The sequence below is a fragment of the Macrotis lagotis genome, chromosome 6 (assembly GCF_037893015.1).
Source record: "Macrotis lagotis isolate mMagLag1 chromosome 6, bilby.v1.9.chrom.fasta, whole genome shotgun sequence".
In the NCBI taxonomy this organism is placed as follows: Eukaryota; Metazoa; Chordata; class Mammalia; order Peramelemorphia; family Peramelidae; genus Macrotis; species Macrotis lagotis.
In genome coordinates this window covers 224,247,321-224,265,767 of record NC_133663.1, presented here as the reverse complement: position 1 = coordinate 224,265,767, position 18,447 = coordinate 224,247,321, and the positions used below count along the sequence as shown (strand labels likewise).

General features: G+C 36.2%; 1 protein-coding gene and 1 long non-coding RNA gene across 3 annotated transcripts in view; one reads left to right on the top strand and one right to left on the bottom strand.

Moving 5' to 3' along the window:
* TXLNG (taxilin gamma) overlaps window positions 1-18,109 on the top strand; it is a 45,391-nt gene extending 27,282 nt beyond the window's left edge. For both annotated transcript variants that reach the window (XM_074192360.1, XM_074192361.1), the window contains exons 2-10: window positions 870-1,173; window positions 1,887-1,978; window positions 2,606-2,776; window positions 6,927-7,121; window positions 8,911-9,030; window positions 11,121-11,195; window positions 12,625-12,717; window positions 15,949-16,044; window positions 17,573-18,109. In XM_074192360.1, coding sequence (XP_074048461.1) covers window positions 870-1,173; window positions 1,887-1,978; window positions 2,606-2,776; window positions 6,927-7,121; window positions 8,911-9,030; window positions 11,121-11,195; window positions 12,625-12,717; window positions 15,949-16,044; window positions 17,573-17,905 — 1,479 coding nt within the window. In that variant the 3' untranslated portion in view covers window positions 17,906-18,109. The remainder of the gene's footprint in view (window positions 1-869; window positions 1,174-1,886; window positions 1,979-2,605; window positions 2,777-6,926; window positions 7,122-8,910; window positions 9,031-11,120; window positions 11,196-12,624; window positions 12,718-15,948; window positions 16,045-17,572) is intronic.
* Window positions 379-6,276, bottom strand: LOC141491431 (uncharacterized). Its single transcript, XR_012469604.1, has 3 exons — window positions 6,161-6,276; window positions 3,781-3,898; window positions 379-2,893 (listed from the first exon to the last, which is right to left on the bottom strand). It is a non-coding gene; the product is annotated as an uncharacterized LOC141491431 (long non-coding RNA).
* Window positions 18,110-18,447: the final 338 nt, after the last annotated feature.

Genomic DNA, 18,447 nt, shown 5'->3' with positions numbered 1-18,447 from the left:
TGACACTAAGAATTTATTCTGTCCCACAAGAATTAATTTTTTTTTTTAAGACAAATGATAAAGGAAAACCTCGGTTTTTCTTTTAAGGATTTAGGATTATATTTGGGGTCGGAACCAGTTTTACCACTTAGCTCATTGGGTAGTCTGGTAAAATTACTTGTGGAAATTGCCTGCCATCTTGGGAAGGGGGGAAAATGGTTTTTACCAGAAAATAAAATAAGGAGTTGGATTATGTGACCTGAGATTCTTTGCATTTCTAAGAGCTTGCTTACTTATGGAGGTATATGCCATTACTTGTTCTTCATTTTCTAAGATCATGTTACAATCATGAAATCATGCCATGCCATGAAAAGCATATGAATTGGATTTTGAGTGGAGGGGTGCGGGGGGGGTGCGGCTGTACTGTCAACAGCTTCACTTTCTCCTCTAGAGTCTCTTGGGTCTAATGACCAGACATGAATTAAGATGACTGAAGATGGCCCTGGATGAGAGGCAATCAGGCTTAAGCCCAAGGTCACACAGCTAAATGTATGAGACCAGATTTGAACTTGAGTCATCCTCTTGACTTCAGGGCCAGTGATGGATGATAGATGAAGACACCATTTTACTTCTTTAGTGAGATGTGATAATAAGGTTTTTGTATTGAAATAAAATTAGATTTTGTAACTTGATAAATACAATAAATAAATACAATCTTAATACAATTTGTGTCATTTTTGAGTCCCATTCTATTTAATGATCCTAGGAGGCCTTTGCAAAACCTAGTAGTTTTTTAAAGTTCTCCAGGATACGTTGGTTTTTTTTAATTGGGAAAGTAAAGTTTCTCAAATGCATTTATTAATTTGTTTAAATCTTTCTCTCCTTTCTAGTTTATAATTGGCACAATGGAAGAAGCTGGAATTTGTGGCATAGGTGTAAAATCTGATGTGTTAAGCAGTGCTCAGCAAAATGATATTCTACAGCATCAAGACTCTAATTGCCATGGTTCAAATAGCAAAAAATCATTGCAGGAGGTTGAAGAGAGTAACTTTATAACCAAGAATAGAAATTTAGTAAGTACAGCATACTGTACACGAGAATCAAGAGAGGAAACACCTGGTCGAGAAGCTCGGACAGATCCACCGGATGGTCAGCAAGATATAGAGAGTGACAAAAACAAAGAAAAAACTTTAGGTAATGTGCTTGACTTGGGGGGGGGGGTTTCTCCAATGTTTAACTAAACTATTTTCTATGACTTGACTTTCGAATATAACCAGTTTATCTGGGTATCCACTGTCTTTGTCCAGACATATGCCATAAGTTAGCATTTGAGTTTGGAAGAAATTGATGTATTAAATTAGATAGAAACAGATGTGAATTTTTTTTTAGGGTTTTTTTTTTTTGCAAGGTAAATGGGGTTAAGTGGCTTGCCCAAGGCCAGACCTGATTGAACCCAGGCAACCTAGGCAACTTCTTAAAAATATATTAGTTCCAATCTTTTATTAAAGAAATGACTTCTAATTGTTTAAAAAATACTGTTGAAAAGTCCTGGTTTTCCAAAGAGTCAGGTTATGTGGTCTGCCCAGCGTCACACAGCTATATTGTCTTGAGACCAGGTTTGAATTCTGGTTTGATTTGGATTCTTCATTGATTTGGGCATAAGAGTGTTGGAGAGGGGGTTAAAATATTCTTTGACTATGGAGAATACTAACTGAAGTTTGTCTCTTATATAACTATTAAGTTTTAGAAAGATAAATTGATTATTCTTGTATTCCTCAGTTGTGTAGTCTTGCTTTGCAATTTTGGAAGTGCCAAAATAGTTGGAAATATCAGGTGGATAAATTCTGAATTATATGTCCATGATGGTTAATCCTGAATTATGTGTTTGTTTTTAATTCTCCTATTAGGAAAAGAAGTTTTGTTGTTGATGCAAGCCTTAAATACCCTTTCAACTCCAGAAGAAAAATTGGCAGCCCTTTGTAAGAAATATGCTGATCTTGTGAGTAATAATCATCTGGGGGGGGGGAGAACCCATATAAAATGTGCCAAAATGGGTACAGAATTTCCAAAATTTGTTTTTTCAGACAGAACAAATTTCCTAATTGTCAGAATACAATAAATTATTTTTCTATTATCTTTTCTGTTAGCAGGCAACTATACTATCAGACTATTTGGGTAGAATACGCCACAGTAATTAAAACATGCTTAGAAAGATAACATTGAGGAAATTGAACTGGAAAACATAAGGAAAACTGGAAACATGAAAAGCCAGGAATGTTTACTTTGACAGTCAACCTATGTGAAATCTTGTTCAATTTCAGAGTATAAATACATTCTTGCATAAGATTACTTGTTTTAATATCAATATTTTGGGATTCAGAAAATACTTGTACTCAAAGTGGTGAAATTATTATAATGTGGTAATATTTATAAATCTGTCAAATTAGTCAAAGAAGATTTGAACCAGCTTTTCTGATTAAATCCAGTGTTTTTCTGCCACCTCTGACTGCTTTTCTTTATACATCATAGGTTAAAAAGGGGTCTACAAATTCTTTAGAGACGAGTTTGAGAAATTACTGACATACTTTATATTCTTAATAAAATATTAGATGCTTCTTAATTTCAGCTGGAGGAAAGTAGGAATGTTCAGAAGCAGATGAAAATTCTTCAGAAGAAGCAAGCCCAGATTGTAAAAGAAAAAGTCCACCTCCAGAGTGAGCACAGTAAAGCTATTCTAGCCCGAAGTAAATTGGAGTCTCTCTGCCGAGAACTTCAGCGACATAATAAGACACTGAAGGTGAGCTTGTAATCTCACTAGGAAAGCAAGCTGCTTGATGGTTTTTAGTTGGTTTAAAAGATTGTGGCTCTCTCCTGGTTCAATAGGACAAGAAAAAGTGCATCTTCCATTCAGATACTGAAATTCAATAAATTTTTTTGAGAGAACTTAAAAGGGCTTCTTGGATAGGCTCTCAGAGTTTGAGTTACCCATGCCCCTAATTTGACCCCCACCCCACATCAATGAATGGGTCACTCCATGGTCTGGGATTAGGAAAATTCTTCCAGTCTGGATTGGGCCATTAACCCCATTCCCTAAGGGCTCCCTTCCAATGTCCTCCAATGAAGCTTCACCCTATATTTTGGTCTTCCTCAAATTAATTCACAATCCTTGTGACTTTCCCTATCAGTATTCCTTATCATTCCTGGATCATGCATTTCCCAGTTCATCCAAGTGGATGGACTTGTCCAGGTTTGGAATCTTTTAGGCAGCAGCTTGACAAGTCTAGTACCAATCTTATGTTTGTGTGGCTTTGTGCCTCCTCTTTGGACAACTGGATCCTACATATAATTACTGATTTTGTGCCATTGGAACTCCTAAGAATAGCACTTTCCTTGCAAGTCCATACTGACTTTACTGTTAGAATCCTGTGCCACCATGCAGGCCGATTCTCAAACTGTTGTGCAAGTCCCAACGGCCACAGCAAAAGACTGGGCAGAAAATGGTAAATAAGCACCTGTGCCCAGTTTTAGAGATCTTCCTAGGTGCACAAGGAAAGTCTGAGTGTCTGGCTGGCTTTAGATTGAAAAGTGTGCCCAATTCAGGGAAATTGGCAACAGAGAGCTTTGATTTCTACCAGCTAGACTCCTTCCACCCTATCAGAGATTGGACTAACCCTATGCCACCCAATAATCTCCCTCTTTCTTTCTCAATGGACAACATTTTCACCCTTGCCTCCCTTCCTCCTTTCCTGTAAGGAGAAGGGCATAAGTAGGGGTCACAAGTCAAGGGGAAGTTACACGTACATGTGAGAGATGGAGATAACTGGTCCAGTGTCTCTTCTCCCTTGGAGGCATCCAATGCAGCTTCTGAATCTGTTCCAAAAAAGTCCACTCCAGCTCTGGCTCCTTGAGACCTTGTCTTCTGGAAAAATTTCTGAAACTTATTATAATTTACATTTTATATTGCCATATAGACACACTTTTTAACACAAACTGATGATTTAACACAAACCCATTTGTTCTAAAAGTACCCAGCATCTGACTTAAAGCCATTTTAACTTTTTCCCTTTCCTGGTATTCCTAGTCTTCCTACCTAAATATCCTCTCTAATACAAAAACTAAGGAAATTTCATGTAGCTGATAGCAGGTGCTAATTTACCTAAAACTTTCCTTGAATGTCAGTGCCATGGGTATTTTAGGCCACATGTCATTTTGGGGAAATCAAGTCAAAGGGCTCCAACAGCCTCTTTGGCTGCCCATCCCTGTCACTTGACATCCTTGGCTCCATTTACCCAGTAGCATTTCTTTTTGTTGTTGGTATCAGACATAAGAGAAACTTAGAAGTCCCCTGGTCTAAAATGGTTGTTTTAAAACTTCCAGTGAATACATTTCACTAAATTCCAATTATAATCTTAATGTAGCCCCAATTGTGTGTATATATATATATATATAAGCTAGAAACTTTTATATATAAACCTACTAGGCATCCTCAACAATTGTGGTTAAGTCACACAGCTAAGCAATCACTAAGTATCTGAGGGCTGACCCAGGTCTCCATCCACTGAACCACCTAGCAGCCCCCTAAACATCTTAGGTAGCTTTAAAACATGCGTTATTAATTTCATTATAACAGGACAGCAGTAAGAGTAACAGAGTAACACATAAATCCCTCCATTATTACATTATTCATGAACCCACAGATCTATCACAGAAAGGGTCATACTTTTTAATATTTTCCTTATTGCCCTTCAGAGCAATCACACATTAATTTAACAATTGAATAACACTAAATATTGCAAATATAATCTCTTTGCGGCTACAAAAGAATTTCATTAATAAGTTACCTTACAATTGCAGTTTTTCAGAGCCCCCATCAGCTGCAGCTGCCTGCAGTTACCAAGTTGTTGACTTGTTTGACAAACTTTATATACAGAGAATCTAGCATTCACATTCCAAATGTTCTATCCAAACATTAAAACCAATTTGAGCTTTTCCCCAAAAGAAATCAGTATAACCTGATAACCAATACCACTTTTCTTGAACCCAAAATTTAAAATCCCAAACTAATTTAACAACCTAGGTTATTTAATTACTCCATTCTGTACACACTTTGTCAGAATGTTACAACACTAGTATCCCTCTTTTAAAACCCTCAGCAAATTTTCTAAAAATCACATTTAATGAATATTTGCCCTAGTGATGACTTGCTTTGTTTTTAAATGTGATTTCCTTTCAATAAAAGAGTCTTTTAACCCCTTTCTTTCCCAATCACACATGCTACCTGTGGAGGGATCTTTCCCTTTAAGGTTTAAGCACTGAATTCTCCAGTCTATCCCCCCTCCCTCCACGGGTGGGTGGGGCACTTAGGTAGACTCAGTCCAAGGTTCAAGTTTTAACAAGATGGTGGATGGGATTGAGACCACCATGTCTCCAACCCACCAACCCTTCCCCTGACCCAGGGAGAAAGCATAAGGATAGGAAATCTTCCCTCCTCTAACTTCTTAAAGGTTCTTTCAAGGTTCTTTCTTCTCTTGAACTTCTAAACTCTTTCCCCAAAGCACAACTTGCTTTTTTTTTTCTTTAAGAATCCCCCTCCCCTTTAACACCTAGCTGATTTCCATGTTGGGGGCTGGCTGTACAACCACATCCCAACTCCCAGCTTTCTCTTTTAAAATTTGAGCTGGGTCCTCAGACCAAATGCCTAAAAGAGACAGAACAAATACACACATTCCCGCAGGAACATTCAAACTCACTCATACAGCATTGGATCCAATTGGCTTCCTTCATTTAGAAAACACTTTTTTCCTCCTCTCTCCAGACTTTCCCTTTCCTCTTGGGCCAGCCCACTGTTAGCCTCCTCCTCTCTAGGAGAGGATCCCACCTATGCTTTTTTTTAAAATCTTTTTCTAACTTGCTTGGACATAATTTAGCATTCCCAGCATGCTGTATATTCCACCTCCTCTTCATTTAAAGGTACCTTATGGTTCTCTTTACCCTGGATAGCATCCTGGCTGCCTCAGCTAGCTCATTTCCTATACAGAGGTCTCTCCTTGGGTATTGGATGGGGAGGGTCTCTACCTCCCCTTTCTGATGTGCATTTTCCACCCCTGCCTCTCATCTAGTGCTTCCTTTCCAGCAATTGTCTAGAATCAGCCTCAAAAGATAAAAACTGATGTTTCCTTACCTTTCTGGGTCGTTTCCACAATTTTCCATCATTCTCCCAGTCAGTGGCAGGTCGATTCAGAGGGAACCCTGGAAAAGAAATGAGGATCTGGCTTGAAATCAAGCTATGAGCGCTCCTTCCCCTGGTTTCTTCTGGGGCTTCTTTGAGGAGTTCTGAAGATCCTGGCACAAACCCCCAAATTGTTGTAAATGAATGAAAAGAAAAACCTGCTAGAGTGAGAGAAAATAAAATTGTACATTTTATTCACGAACCTTGCAAGATACTTACTCTTACTCCTAGGCAACCTTGCAAGATACATCTTACTCCTAGGGGTGAGGCAGGAATTTTAGTCTTCAAAGTCAGGTCTTCAGAAATGTTTTCACCTCCCTCTTAGATGTTCATAGGCTCTCTGAGTTTGAGTTACAATCTAAGAGGTCCACCCATTCCATGACATACCCCTAATTTTATCCCCCCCCACATCATCAGAAGCATGGTATGCTAATGAACCCCAATTGTCACAAGGGGTGTGTGGGTTAATATTCAATTACCTAATTGTGCAAACTCAGTAGCTTTTAGGTCAAGATCTCTAGGTCACTCTTGACTGGTTTGGGGTTGGTATCCCTGGAATGGGATTAGGAAAACAATCTTGTGATTGCCTGGGCCATTCCCCTTTTGTAATGGATTCCCTAAGGCTCCCCTCCACACCCTGTGAAGACCAGTACCCTACATTTCTCACACTTATCCACCAGCTTAAATGCCATTAATAAAAATTGTTTTGGACTTAAAGGAAGAAAATATGCAGCAAGCACGAGAAGAAGAAGAAAGACGCAAAGAAGCAACTGCACATTTCCAAATTACTTTAAATGAAATTCAAGCTCAGCTGGAACAGCATGATATTCATAATGCTAAACTTCGACAAGAAAACATTGAATTGGGAGAGAAATTGAAAAAACTTATTGAACAGTATGCACTGCGGGAAGAGGTAAATGAACTTTAGTTCATGAAATAATTTCCTTTACTAGAGGAAAACATTTATTGGCACTTAAAATATGATTTAAACCATTGAAATTTTATAAACTTAGTACTTATGTGCCCAAAATGAATAGATAATATACAAAGTCATTTTTTTACACATTAATGAAACATATATGTAATCTGTTATTAGGTGTCCAGGACTTACTTGGAAGAGGGATTTGTAGACTAGGTCCTCAAAAGTGAGATGTAGTTCTCCCAAGTCTCATTTCATCACTTCCTCAACCTTCATATAAAAAATACTTGTTTATGGCATTGTTTGCCCAAATTAAAAGAGTCTTTTAGATGGACTTTATTCCAGTTAGATTTTTCTACCTTATTTTCATTTGACATTTTTTCTCCCCTTTCCCAACATTTTCCAATATTATGAAACCTAAATATCAACAACTGTCTTGTCTAATGTATCCAACCAATTGAAAAAATGAGTTTAAAAAGTATAAGACTTAAGAGTGGCAAATGGCCCTTTGTTAACTTTCTTCTTACTGGCCACCCACATTCTTACCATTCTTAGACAAAAAGTCCAAGAATCAGACAGAGAAACTTGGTAGAGTACTTAACTGAGCTGAAACAGATACTGGTTCTAATAGTGTTTATAATTCTGTTTTTAGAATGCTTCAAGTTTATGGCTTTGTCATTTAGTTGTGTTTTTAAAATTGTATTAAAATAAAATCTGATGATAAATGTAGTCCTTGATTTTTCTATGTGCTTTTTGGACTATTTTACAGTTTTATTAAACTAAGCAAATTCCTAAGGGGTTAAACTGTAAAAATCAAATTCAATGCTTTACTTTGAGCACAACCTCTTGAAATCTGATGCTATTCAAAGCTACTATTGTCTTCTAATTTTACTTAGTTTTTCATTTTATTGATAGAAGAAATGGTATGCTTAATTTGAATGACAGATAAGCAAACTGGAGAAATTGTTATTGTTTTGTATATTATTATTATCAGGGTGTGAACCATTATAATTTGTTTTAGGCATTAATGGTTTATTAAGAAAATTTCTCTTTATTTTGCTGGGGGGGAGGCCATTCAGGGATGGATGGTACTGCCAATTTGTTCCATTGGAATAGTTACTTGAAGGTTATATAAGTAGTTTTCTCTCAAATGTTTTTTTTTTTAGTTATAAAAATCATAGCATTTCTGAGACTTTCATGAGACATTGTACTCACATTTACAAAGCATACTATAAACTATACTGTTAGACGTAATAAACTGTTTTAATATCATAGTGTAGAATGGTTGTTATTAAGATGTTTGGAAAGTTTAGCAGAGAATGAAAAACAACCATACCCTCCCCTAGATATAAGGAATATATTATGAACTTGTTTAGCAATTTGGGCCACTTATTCATTTCTTCTGAGCCCTCCCAGATACAGCCACAGCCTGAGACTAATTTTAATTAAATGTAGTAGCAGCAATCCAAGGACTGACAGTAATCTCCTAATACCTAACACTTTAGGCCTTGAAGTGGGTCCTACATTTTAATTAACTCTTTTGGTATCAAACTATACAATACATTTATTGCATGTAAACAATGAGGCTATTTTCAAAGCAAAGGAAAATTAGTTATTTTGTTTTACTCATGTTTAACTATTAGTAGTGATTAGTCAACATTGTAGGTAGATACCATTTGACATTTGTTAATGTGGGATATACTTTTGAACATGACTAAATTATATTTGAATAAAAATACTTTGAATAAAAGGTGAAAGCTATGATATTTTACTTTTTCTGTAGCACATTGATAAAGTGTTCAAGCATAAGGAACTACAGCAGCAGCTTGTGGATGCCAAACTTCAGCAGACAACACAGCTCATAAAAGAAGCTGAGGAAAAGCATCAACGAGAAAGAGAGTTTGTAAGTTTTGGAGATTGGGGGAGAGGTGGTGTTGGTAAATCTGTTGGTTTCTTTTTGTAATATTTAAATTGTAATTTTGAGTTACTTAGGGATAGCATCTGAGCAATGTTCCTTATTTTTCTCCCTGATTAATTTCTTTCAGATTAATTGTATTGATATGCCACTGCTTAATATGCTATAAGGCAGGTCTTATCCTTGCTTTTATTTAAATATTATGTTATGTGTTAAAACACAATATAAAAGACTGTCAAGGCTGTTTTTATTATATATAAGACTTGAAGTTTTACACATAGATGGTATGCTATAGTACTAATATTTAAATTCTTGTCACATTGTATACATCAAAAGATTTAAATAAAAATTCTCCAATTTTCAAATTATATACTACCTTGATGAATGAGAAAACATTTACCATGTCCTGAGAGAGAGAGAGAACGAGAGAACATGAGAGAGAGCGCGCGCAAGCGCGAGCCAGTGCTGAAGGGCTCTTACTGGTGGCTGTTGCTGCCTAGGTGTCCTGAATAGGGTCTGAAATACTCCTTGAAATGTTAACTGTTCAGATCTCATGGGGTTGAAAGTGAAGGCAGAGCTAACCATAAGTATCCTTTGTAGGGTTTCATTAGGAAGAATTCTTCCCTTTCTAATGTAGTCTGGAGTCTATAGGCACTTAGCATGGACGGTCTTAACAGTTCACTGTTTAGCAAACCTAGTGAATTTAGTTAAGGTGCTTCTTACTCAACAGTTACACAAGAACATTCCAAAGATTTTATAGGAGGCTGTTCCCCTGAACTTGTGTCTTATTTCACACACTCAAAATTACCTTGCAATAAGTCATGGGTGGCTAAGTGGCACCGACCCTGGAAATGGGAGGACCTAAGTTCAAATCTGGCCTCAGATACTTAATAATTTACCTAGCTGTATGACCTTAGGCCAGTCACTTAACCCCATTTCCTTGCAAAAGCACAAAAAAAAGTCACTGGAATAGAATATTAGTGGAGGAATCATGAGCACTTAAATATTAAATGTTCAATGTTGTATTTTCCTCTCCATTTAACAAAGCTTTACTTCTGTGACTATTGGTAGTTTATGTATATTGTTGTGAAGGGGGGCGTCTCCTTGATAAATTAATCAGAAACTTGACTACTGGAAATTGCTAACTAAACTTGTATCATACTGCCCTCTACCTTTCACAGAAGCAAAGTACATTTTAAACATGTCCTTTTTAGGAATTCCTTTTTCTTAATATGCTTTAGTAGAAAAAATCTTATAACAAGCAGACTACAATGAAATTTTTTTCAAGTAACTTAAGTGATTTTATTATACTTTGAAGAAACTTTTTCTGAATAAGCAGTATTTTTTCTCAACAATCTTGGATCTGGAGGGAACATTTCTACTAACCTCCTTATTTTCCACTTTAGGAAATTGAGTCCCACAAAGAAGTTACTTGTTCAGGGTCTATAGCTAATTTTGAATTCAACAAAGTTTTCAGGTTAATTCTTAATTAAAGTGAAAATTCACTTATTGAGAAAAATCTATTACTCAAGTATTAGAGATAATTTCATGAGCAGGGAAGAAGTAGCGTTTTTGAAGTACTATCAACCTCATAGTACTAACCTTCAAGAATATCCAATTGAAAGTAATAGACTATTTAGTAGCTTAAAAGAATTGCAAAATTAGCTCCCAGTGGTTTAATGACCACTAAAACCCAGTCACTGATTAAAAACTGAACTATTTGAGGAAAAAATATGAAGTGAAAGGCAACAATCTGCAGTTGCTAGGTCCCAGAAAGGTCAAAGGAATGATACATAAACTGTGTTAATAGTGGAAACCAAGAACTGAGGATTTCAAATGTTCTATGAATTACAATTTATCACATGAGGATGGTTATTTCTAGGCACCTTGTAGATAAAAGATATGAATAAAAGCAAGTTCTTTGAGATTATAGACTTTAGTGGCAGTTCTAAATAATTCTTGCCTAAAATATTTGGATATGATTTAATTTAAATTTGTATTTCCTAATAATATATGCCATTTTATTCACCTTATTATCAGTATTAGTATTTGCCAGGGTGTGTTTCTATCTTTTCCAGTTGTTAAAAGAAGCCACAGAGTCGAGGCACAAATGTGAACAAATGAAACAGCAGGAAGCACAACTAAAACAGCAGGTAACTTGGAAGAACGCATGAATGGTAGGCTAATTTTTAATACAAAAATATTGAGCAGTAGAGAGGAAGATAAGATGATAAATACCTGGTGTTGTAAATCATTATGAGGTTCATGGCCAACTTTGACCATAATTATGGCATAGGCACAATCTGTCTTCTTGCAAGTGAAGGCAGCTTTTTCTCTCTGTCTTCCCTTCCTGCCTTATCAACCTCACTCCCGTGGTGTCTGTTCTGTTTCTTGTTCTTGTTCTTGATTGACTGTCAGCAAGTTAAATCTCTAGTAAGAGTTAATTAAAATAGGACCTTTCCCCAGTGTCTCATTGCAAAAATTAGTATTTTTATTTTAAAAGTGGACTCATAAAGACTCAGATAACTCATTCTCAGAGGAATGAAGATAGTAGAATTGATACTGTGGGATATAGTCATTTTTTTTTCAGGTTGTGAGAACAGAATACATAATCTGTTTTTTTTTTTCCTCCCTGTTGCTTATTTTTGCCTACTGCTCAGTTCATGAGCATTTACCAGGGTGTCATCAAAAGGTATAGACAGGTCTCTCAATCCCTCAATTCAATGACTTTGAGGACAAGATAATGAGTAGGGGTTGCTAGCAGATGCCAACTCCTCACTTAGTAAGAAGGTAACAAATGAAGATTTGGCACATTACCAGTTCCTAATTTATGCAGTTAAAAGCAGAAAGTGGAACTTTGTGAAATATCTCCTTTGCTCCCCAGTACTTGGTACAGTGCCAGGCATATAGTAGATGGTCAGTAACTAGTGGCTGATTGTTTTGTAAACTCATATCAGTTTTTACAAAGAAATTAACAATGTAAAGACGTCCAATTTCTTCATCTTCTACTCTTATTCAGCTTCTTTCTGGCTTCTGAATTCTTGTTAGGATGACTTTGTCTTCATTCTTAACATGATATAAATTTTGTAAGCATAAAATAACTTTTCTTAGTCAACTAACTTGGGTTTTACTTCTATCAGGTTAAAGTACTTGACAAGTGACAAAAATCATTAAGAAACTTCTGGAAATTTTGAATTGTAAATAATAGGAGGGTCAGTAGTTATTATCATGGCCACAGTATTGAAAACCGAAGTGCTATATGAACAGTTTATAACTATTGTTGTGCTTCATTTGTTGTGTTTTGACTTAATTTATATATACATATATATAAATATGTAATAGCATTTCAATAACTGGTTGCCTAAAAGGGATCTGATTATATGGGTTATATATAATTCATGGAATGTCCAAGGTTTGGGATAAATTTTGCCTCCCTACTTAAGAAGTAGCTATAAAGTCTCATTTTTACCTAATATTTCTTTTAAAATGGAAATAATGTTTAATCTTTATTGCTCAGAAAGCCTTTGTCTAAAGCACTTTTTAATCTGAGACTCAGAATATTTAATATTTTTTTCCCTATAGCTTTCTCTTTATATGGATAAGTTTGAAGAATTCCAGACTACCATGGCAAAAAGCAATGAACTTTTTACAACCTTCAGGCAGGAAATGGAAAAGGTACTAGCAGGATTTTTAGTAGATTCTTAGGATTAACTACCCCCAAAACACAATTTATTTAAGTTAGTGTTATTTTGAGTATGATTATAGCTTGTATGGACATAACCTAATTATGGGAGTCCATTTTTTTTTTACATTGACTTACATACATTATCATTTCAAAGATGTTTTACATTTCTGATTTTCCATTGGCAGTAGCTTTCAACATTTTACTTGACCATAGCCAATACCTCAAATGATTAATTAATGATCTATTAGCACAGTTACAATGCACTTAAGGGAGCTTCTCATGTAAAAGAACACATCAGGGAGTTCCTTAGTTTAATTATGTAATTTAATGTAGACAAACACAGGGTACATTTGTATTTTTTCAGTGGTTAAAATCTTTGGGTAAATGATATGGATCTTTCTAACTCTTATTGGAATGCAGTATAAAAGTATTTCAGTAAATTATTCTTGTTCCTTTTATTATTCCATCAATATAGCATTTTGTTCTCTCCATCTCTGTTGCCCACTCCCCCATGTTTCAGCATTTGCAGGAATGAATTATCCTAAGATAAAAAATCTATTCTTAGAAATATATGACCCAGAATGTCATTCCACAATAATATGTTAAAATTGATAACCATTAGAGTGGGTGAGACTTGCTTCAAAAGTTTTGGTATAGACTGTGGTTGCCTCAGTGTATAAAATATGAATGTCTTTCTAATCCCATTCATTGTCTATCATCATCTCCCCTGTCCTCATCTCTATTTCCCCCTTCCAAATCATGAATGTTTTGTATTGCAAATGACTTAAGAAAATTTGTTTGGACCAGTTTTTACCTTTTGGTTCAGCCAACTGCAGACCAAAGATGAAAATAATTTTAAAATTAACTATTTTGCCCTAGGATCCTTGAAACTTGGGTAGAGAAGCTGAAGGGTTTCCTGTTTCTGTTTCCAGAAATCTGTATAACAGTGGTGATACATGCCATTTTTGGCTGAAGTCAGTTCCATGGTGAAGAGCAGTCACACCAACTAAAATAAAGGCCGAAAATTTGGCTTTACTTCAAACTAGAATAGGATGACTTTGTTCTAAAGAGAGATATAACATTTGTTGGTGTTTAGAAATGTAAATCTTTTAGGAATGGATTAGGATGATAGCTCAATGAAGTTATTTATCCATATTTATTTAGTGAAAATCAGTTAAGTCCCTGAATTTGTAATACTGAAATTTAAGTATTTTAGACAATACTCATGGATCTGTGATCATTGTGTGGAGATTACCTTCAGCGACGTAGATTGCAGTTCATTTGTGTTTGCCAGTCTTATTGTATGACTTGACCGTAAACACGTAAATAATAATAGCCAATAATTATCATCTTCCCAGTAGTCTGCTAAAGAGGCTCCACCCAATATGCTTGGGGGTATTTTCAAATTTCTTTTGACATCACAAGAATACCAATGGAACACACAGATTTGACTTGATCCTTGTCATGTCACTGAACTCCAATCCCACAAATTAGGACTTCTGATTAAGTGTGTCTTAACTGTGTTTTATTTATACCATCAGGAAAGGTAAGTTGTATTGTAACTAAGAAGTCTTGAGGATGTCTAAAGCTAAGGACTGTTCAATTGGAGTATACATTCATTTTTAACTCTCTCTATCCCAAAGGCCTTATTGTGACTGTCCTCACATCTTCCCTCACCTCATTTTCTAAAGAGTATTGACTTCTTATAAATAATACAACAGTCAGTTGCAGAATTTATTGTAATGTAGAACAACACCTGCTTTCATCTTCCCTTCTCCCTGGTATGTGCTTCCCACTGTCATCCTAGTGGGATTTTCACGGAAGGGGAGAAAACAATTAGTAGTTTAAGACACTACTGTGCATGGATACATACATAGACTTGTGCGTGTGTGTGACTGCTATGATGTAGGGTTTTCTCTGAATGCAGGAAAGTATCTTCATATTATTTTTCCAGTGTCATTGAGTGCTGCCCTAATGTGGGTTACTATAGGGCAGCTCCATTTCACAAGCATTGTTTATTGAGCACCTGCTACGTATGCCCCAGGCACTGTGCAAGGCACTGGTTTGCTACATATAGGATACACAGACACTTGTCTCCAGGAACCTAGAGGGTCCGTAAAAAGGAGTAAAGGCGGGGGGGGGGGGGGGGGGGGGTGTTGGGTGAACAAGGTCAGTATGCAATGGGAAGATCAGTCAACCAACAAGCATTTATTGTGCTCTTAAGTGCCTACTGTTTGCTAGGCACTTCTGGGAATACCAGTACAAAGAATGAGACCAACCTCTATTGGAACATGGATTTTATGAATGAAGAAGCATTTATTAAACATTGGCTATGTAGAAAAGCACTGTGCTAAGTATGGGGCTATAGAAAATGAGAATAATGTTCTTAAGAAGCTCATATTCTAATAGAACAGTAGAGTGAGGCAAAACTGGTGGGATAAATTGGAACAGAGGTTGTGGATTATAAAAGTGAAGCGTTCATATTGGATTCACGTGGAAGAGTCACCATAGGCTTTTTGGTAGAGGAGTGACAGGATCACAGCTGTGTATGTTAGGCAATTGTTAGGTTAAATTAGAGACAGGATGGGGGAATCAATTTAGGGTTGGTATAAAAGAAGTGGAGAAAAAGAGGACAGGTTCTAGAAAGATTAATGAAGTAGAATACAGGCTGGCAACTGATTTCAAGATAGATCACTGTGAGATTTCTTGAAGGGAAGGTCAGCAGTTGTAAGGGATAATGTCCAGCAAGTATTTGCAAATAAGGAATTGGAACTTGAAGGGTAAATTGTAAGTGGAGATATGTGAGGAAGAATAGGGAGAAAATATAGAAAATTATTTCTAGAGAAAAGGCCGGGATGATCAGGAGAAGGAAGGAACCAGCAAAATCACAGAACAGAAGTAGTTATAGTTGTACGAAAGTGGGAATTTAGTATCCTTAAGACCAAGAAATGGATATAATAGTTATAGATAATAAATACAACTTAGGAATAAAAAAAACACAAGAAAAGAGTTGACAGGAATGGTTTTAATGAAGGGGACAGAGTATTGAGGTAAGGGCATATATGTGTCTGATAGAAAACTTCCTTTTCACACGGGGTGGTGAAAAAATACATAGGAAGAAATTAGCCAAATTATTAATACTTTATAAAATCTTTCACTTTAAAGAATAAAGGTAATGAAAACTTGTTGTGATCAGTAATTGTGTATTGAACAATTCTCAGATGACCAAGAAAATTAAAAAACTGGAAAAAGAAACAATAGTTTGGCGTACTAAATGGGAAAACAACAATAAGGCACTTCTGCAAATGGCTGAAGAGGTGAGTACAGATTTACCTAACTATTAAACACACACCAATTCTTGTCATTTATACATAGCTACCAAAATCAGAGAATTTCTTCAGTGCCTGTGATCCCTCTCCACAGCCACAGGAAGAATTGGATTGTGATCATGGTTTTCAATGGACATTTAATAACTATGTAAATGTAATTAGACTTTTTTTGTTTGTTTAGTTTTTGCTAGGCAATGGGGTTAAGTGGCTTGCCCTAGGCCACACAGCTAGGTAATTATTAAGTGTCTGAGGCCGGATTTGAACTCGTACTCCTGACTCCAGGGCTGGTGCTCTATCCACTGTGCCACCTAACCGCCCCTAATTATACTTTTTTTAAATTTTGTGTTATAAATTCTCATAACAAGTTCTTACAAAGGATAATTTTGTAGGATAAAAATTACTTCTTAGAAGCAGAAGGTCAACACCTATGTCTTTCTGCCTTTATATACATATATATGTATATGTATATATGTACACACATACATATGGCCTCAAAAAAAGGAAAAGATTGACAAATGATTAAAAGGGAAAAAGCAGTGGAAAATCTTTTGTGCATGTGAATGTAAAATTAGCTTCAGAAGAGTTGATTGAACTATTTCTAATCATATTTTCAAATCTCATTGCTATTATTTGGGAGGTTGAATCTGGACAGTGGATGGTGTAAAGAAGGTTCGTTTCCCTGAGTTCAAATCTAGGCTTAGATGTTTACAAGTTGGGTGACCCTGGACAAGTTAACTTAATCTTCTTTGCTTCAGTTCAGGGATAGGGAATCCTTTTTTCTGCCAAAGGCTGTTAGGATTTTTATGACATCATTTTCAGGTTTTATTTGGTCAAACGTTTAATTCATCTCTAAAAAGCTGCTAGATTTATTGAATTTCAAGTCCCATCTTGCATTTGTGTCACCAGACCAAAATGGCCCATAGGCTAGAAGTTCTTACGCTACTTTAGTTGCTCATCTGTAAAATAAGCTGGAGAAGGAAATGGCAAGAAATCGGGAGTCAGACTCGACTGAAAAATGGGATCAACAACAAAAAGGGGTAGATATGGTTAAAGATATTGAGCTTTTTGCATAAGTGAAGAAAAATTGCCAGAATTGGTATATAAAGTTATTAATAGTTCTTATCTTGGAGTTGAAACTTATGATTATATTTCCTAAAAATCATTAAATTTTGATTGAGAAACATGCTTTTTTAAAAAAACTATTGGGGCGGCTAGTAGGTGGCATAGTGGATAAAGCACCGGCCTTGGAGTCAGGAGTACCTGGGTTCAAATCTGGTCTCAGACACTTAATAATTACCTAGCTGTGTGGCCTTGGGCAAGCCACTTAACCCCATTTGCCTTGGAAAAAAAACTAAAAAAAAAACCCAACTATTGACAGTGTCTGTTAATTTGGCCCTTTAGTTAACTATACAGGTGAGATCTCTACAACTTGGTCTGGACAAAAATCTTCTACAATTTCAGAGGATCATAGCCTCTTTTGCTATTTACCTAAACCCTCTGTATATTGTATTTATAGAAAACCGTTCGAGATAAAGAATACAAGGGCTTGCAAGTCAAACTGGAGCGCTTAGAGAAGCTGTGCAGGGCTCTTCAGACAGAAAGAAATGAGCTCAACGAGAAGGTGGAAGTCCTTAAGGAGCAAGTCTCTGGGAAAGAAGCAGACACAGATCAAACAGTGCCGGTTCTACAGCCCTGCCCTCTTCTTGATTCCCACAAAAAGCTGAAAACTCCCTCTAAAAAAGAAATGGGGCTTCTCCTAGAGGCTGAGCACAGTGCAGCAGATGACGGTGATGGCTTTCAAGAGACTGTATCTATGAGCTCTGGTCCTGACACTGACTCAGTTGACTAAAATGAAGTGTAAACACTGTATTGAGAGATATATTTTGTGTATAATTTTCTCTGTTGGTGGTTACTATTGGTTTTGTGGTGAAAAATTTCTTACTTTTTCTACCATATCTGTATTTTCTTAGAACTACTGGACTTATGTGGTACAGGAAGCTGCCTAGCAGCTTTGAATAGTTTTAATCTATAAATTTTCCACAACTGTGTTGCACATCTGCCTCATTTTTTCCCCTCCTTTCATAAGAATGCATGTGTGTTGCTTTGTCCATCTTTTCTCTGCCCCTTGTACACAAAAATCCATAAGTAAGATTTTTGTTAAGGGATTCATAACAAGCTTATCATTAGCAGGAATCTGTATTGGTAACATCTCCTTATTATGAAGATTCTATATTCCAGTGAATTAATGTCATTTCACTCTCCAAACAAAGGGAAAAAAAAATTTATTAGATACTTTTACCTATTGGCCCCTAAGAATGTCTGTCGCCCATGAAAATGTGAAAGAAGCCTCCAAAATTAGATAGTAGCAGGATTTGCCAGTGGCCTGGCTTG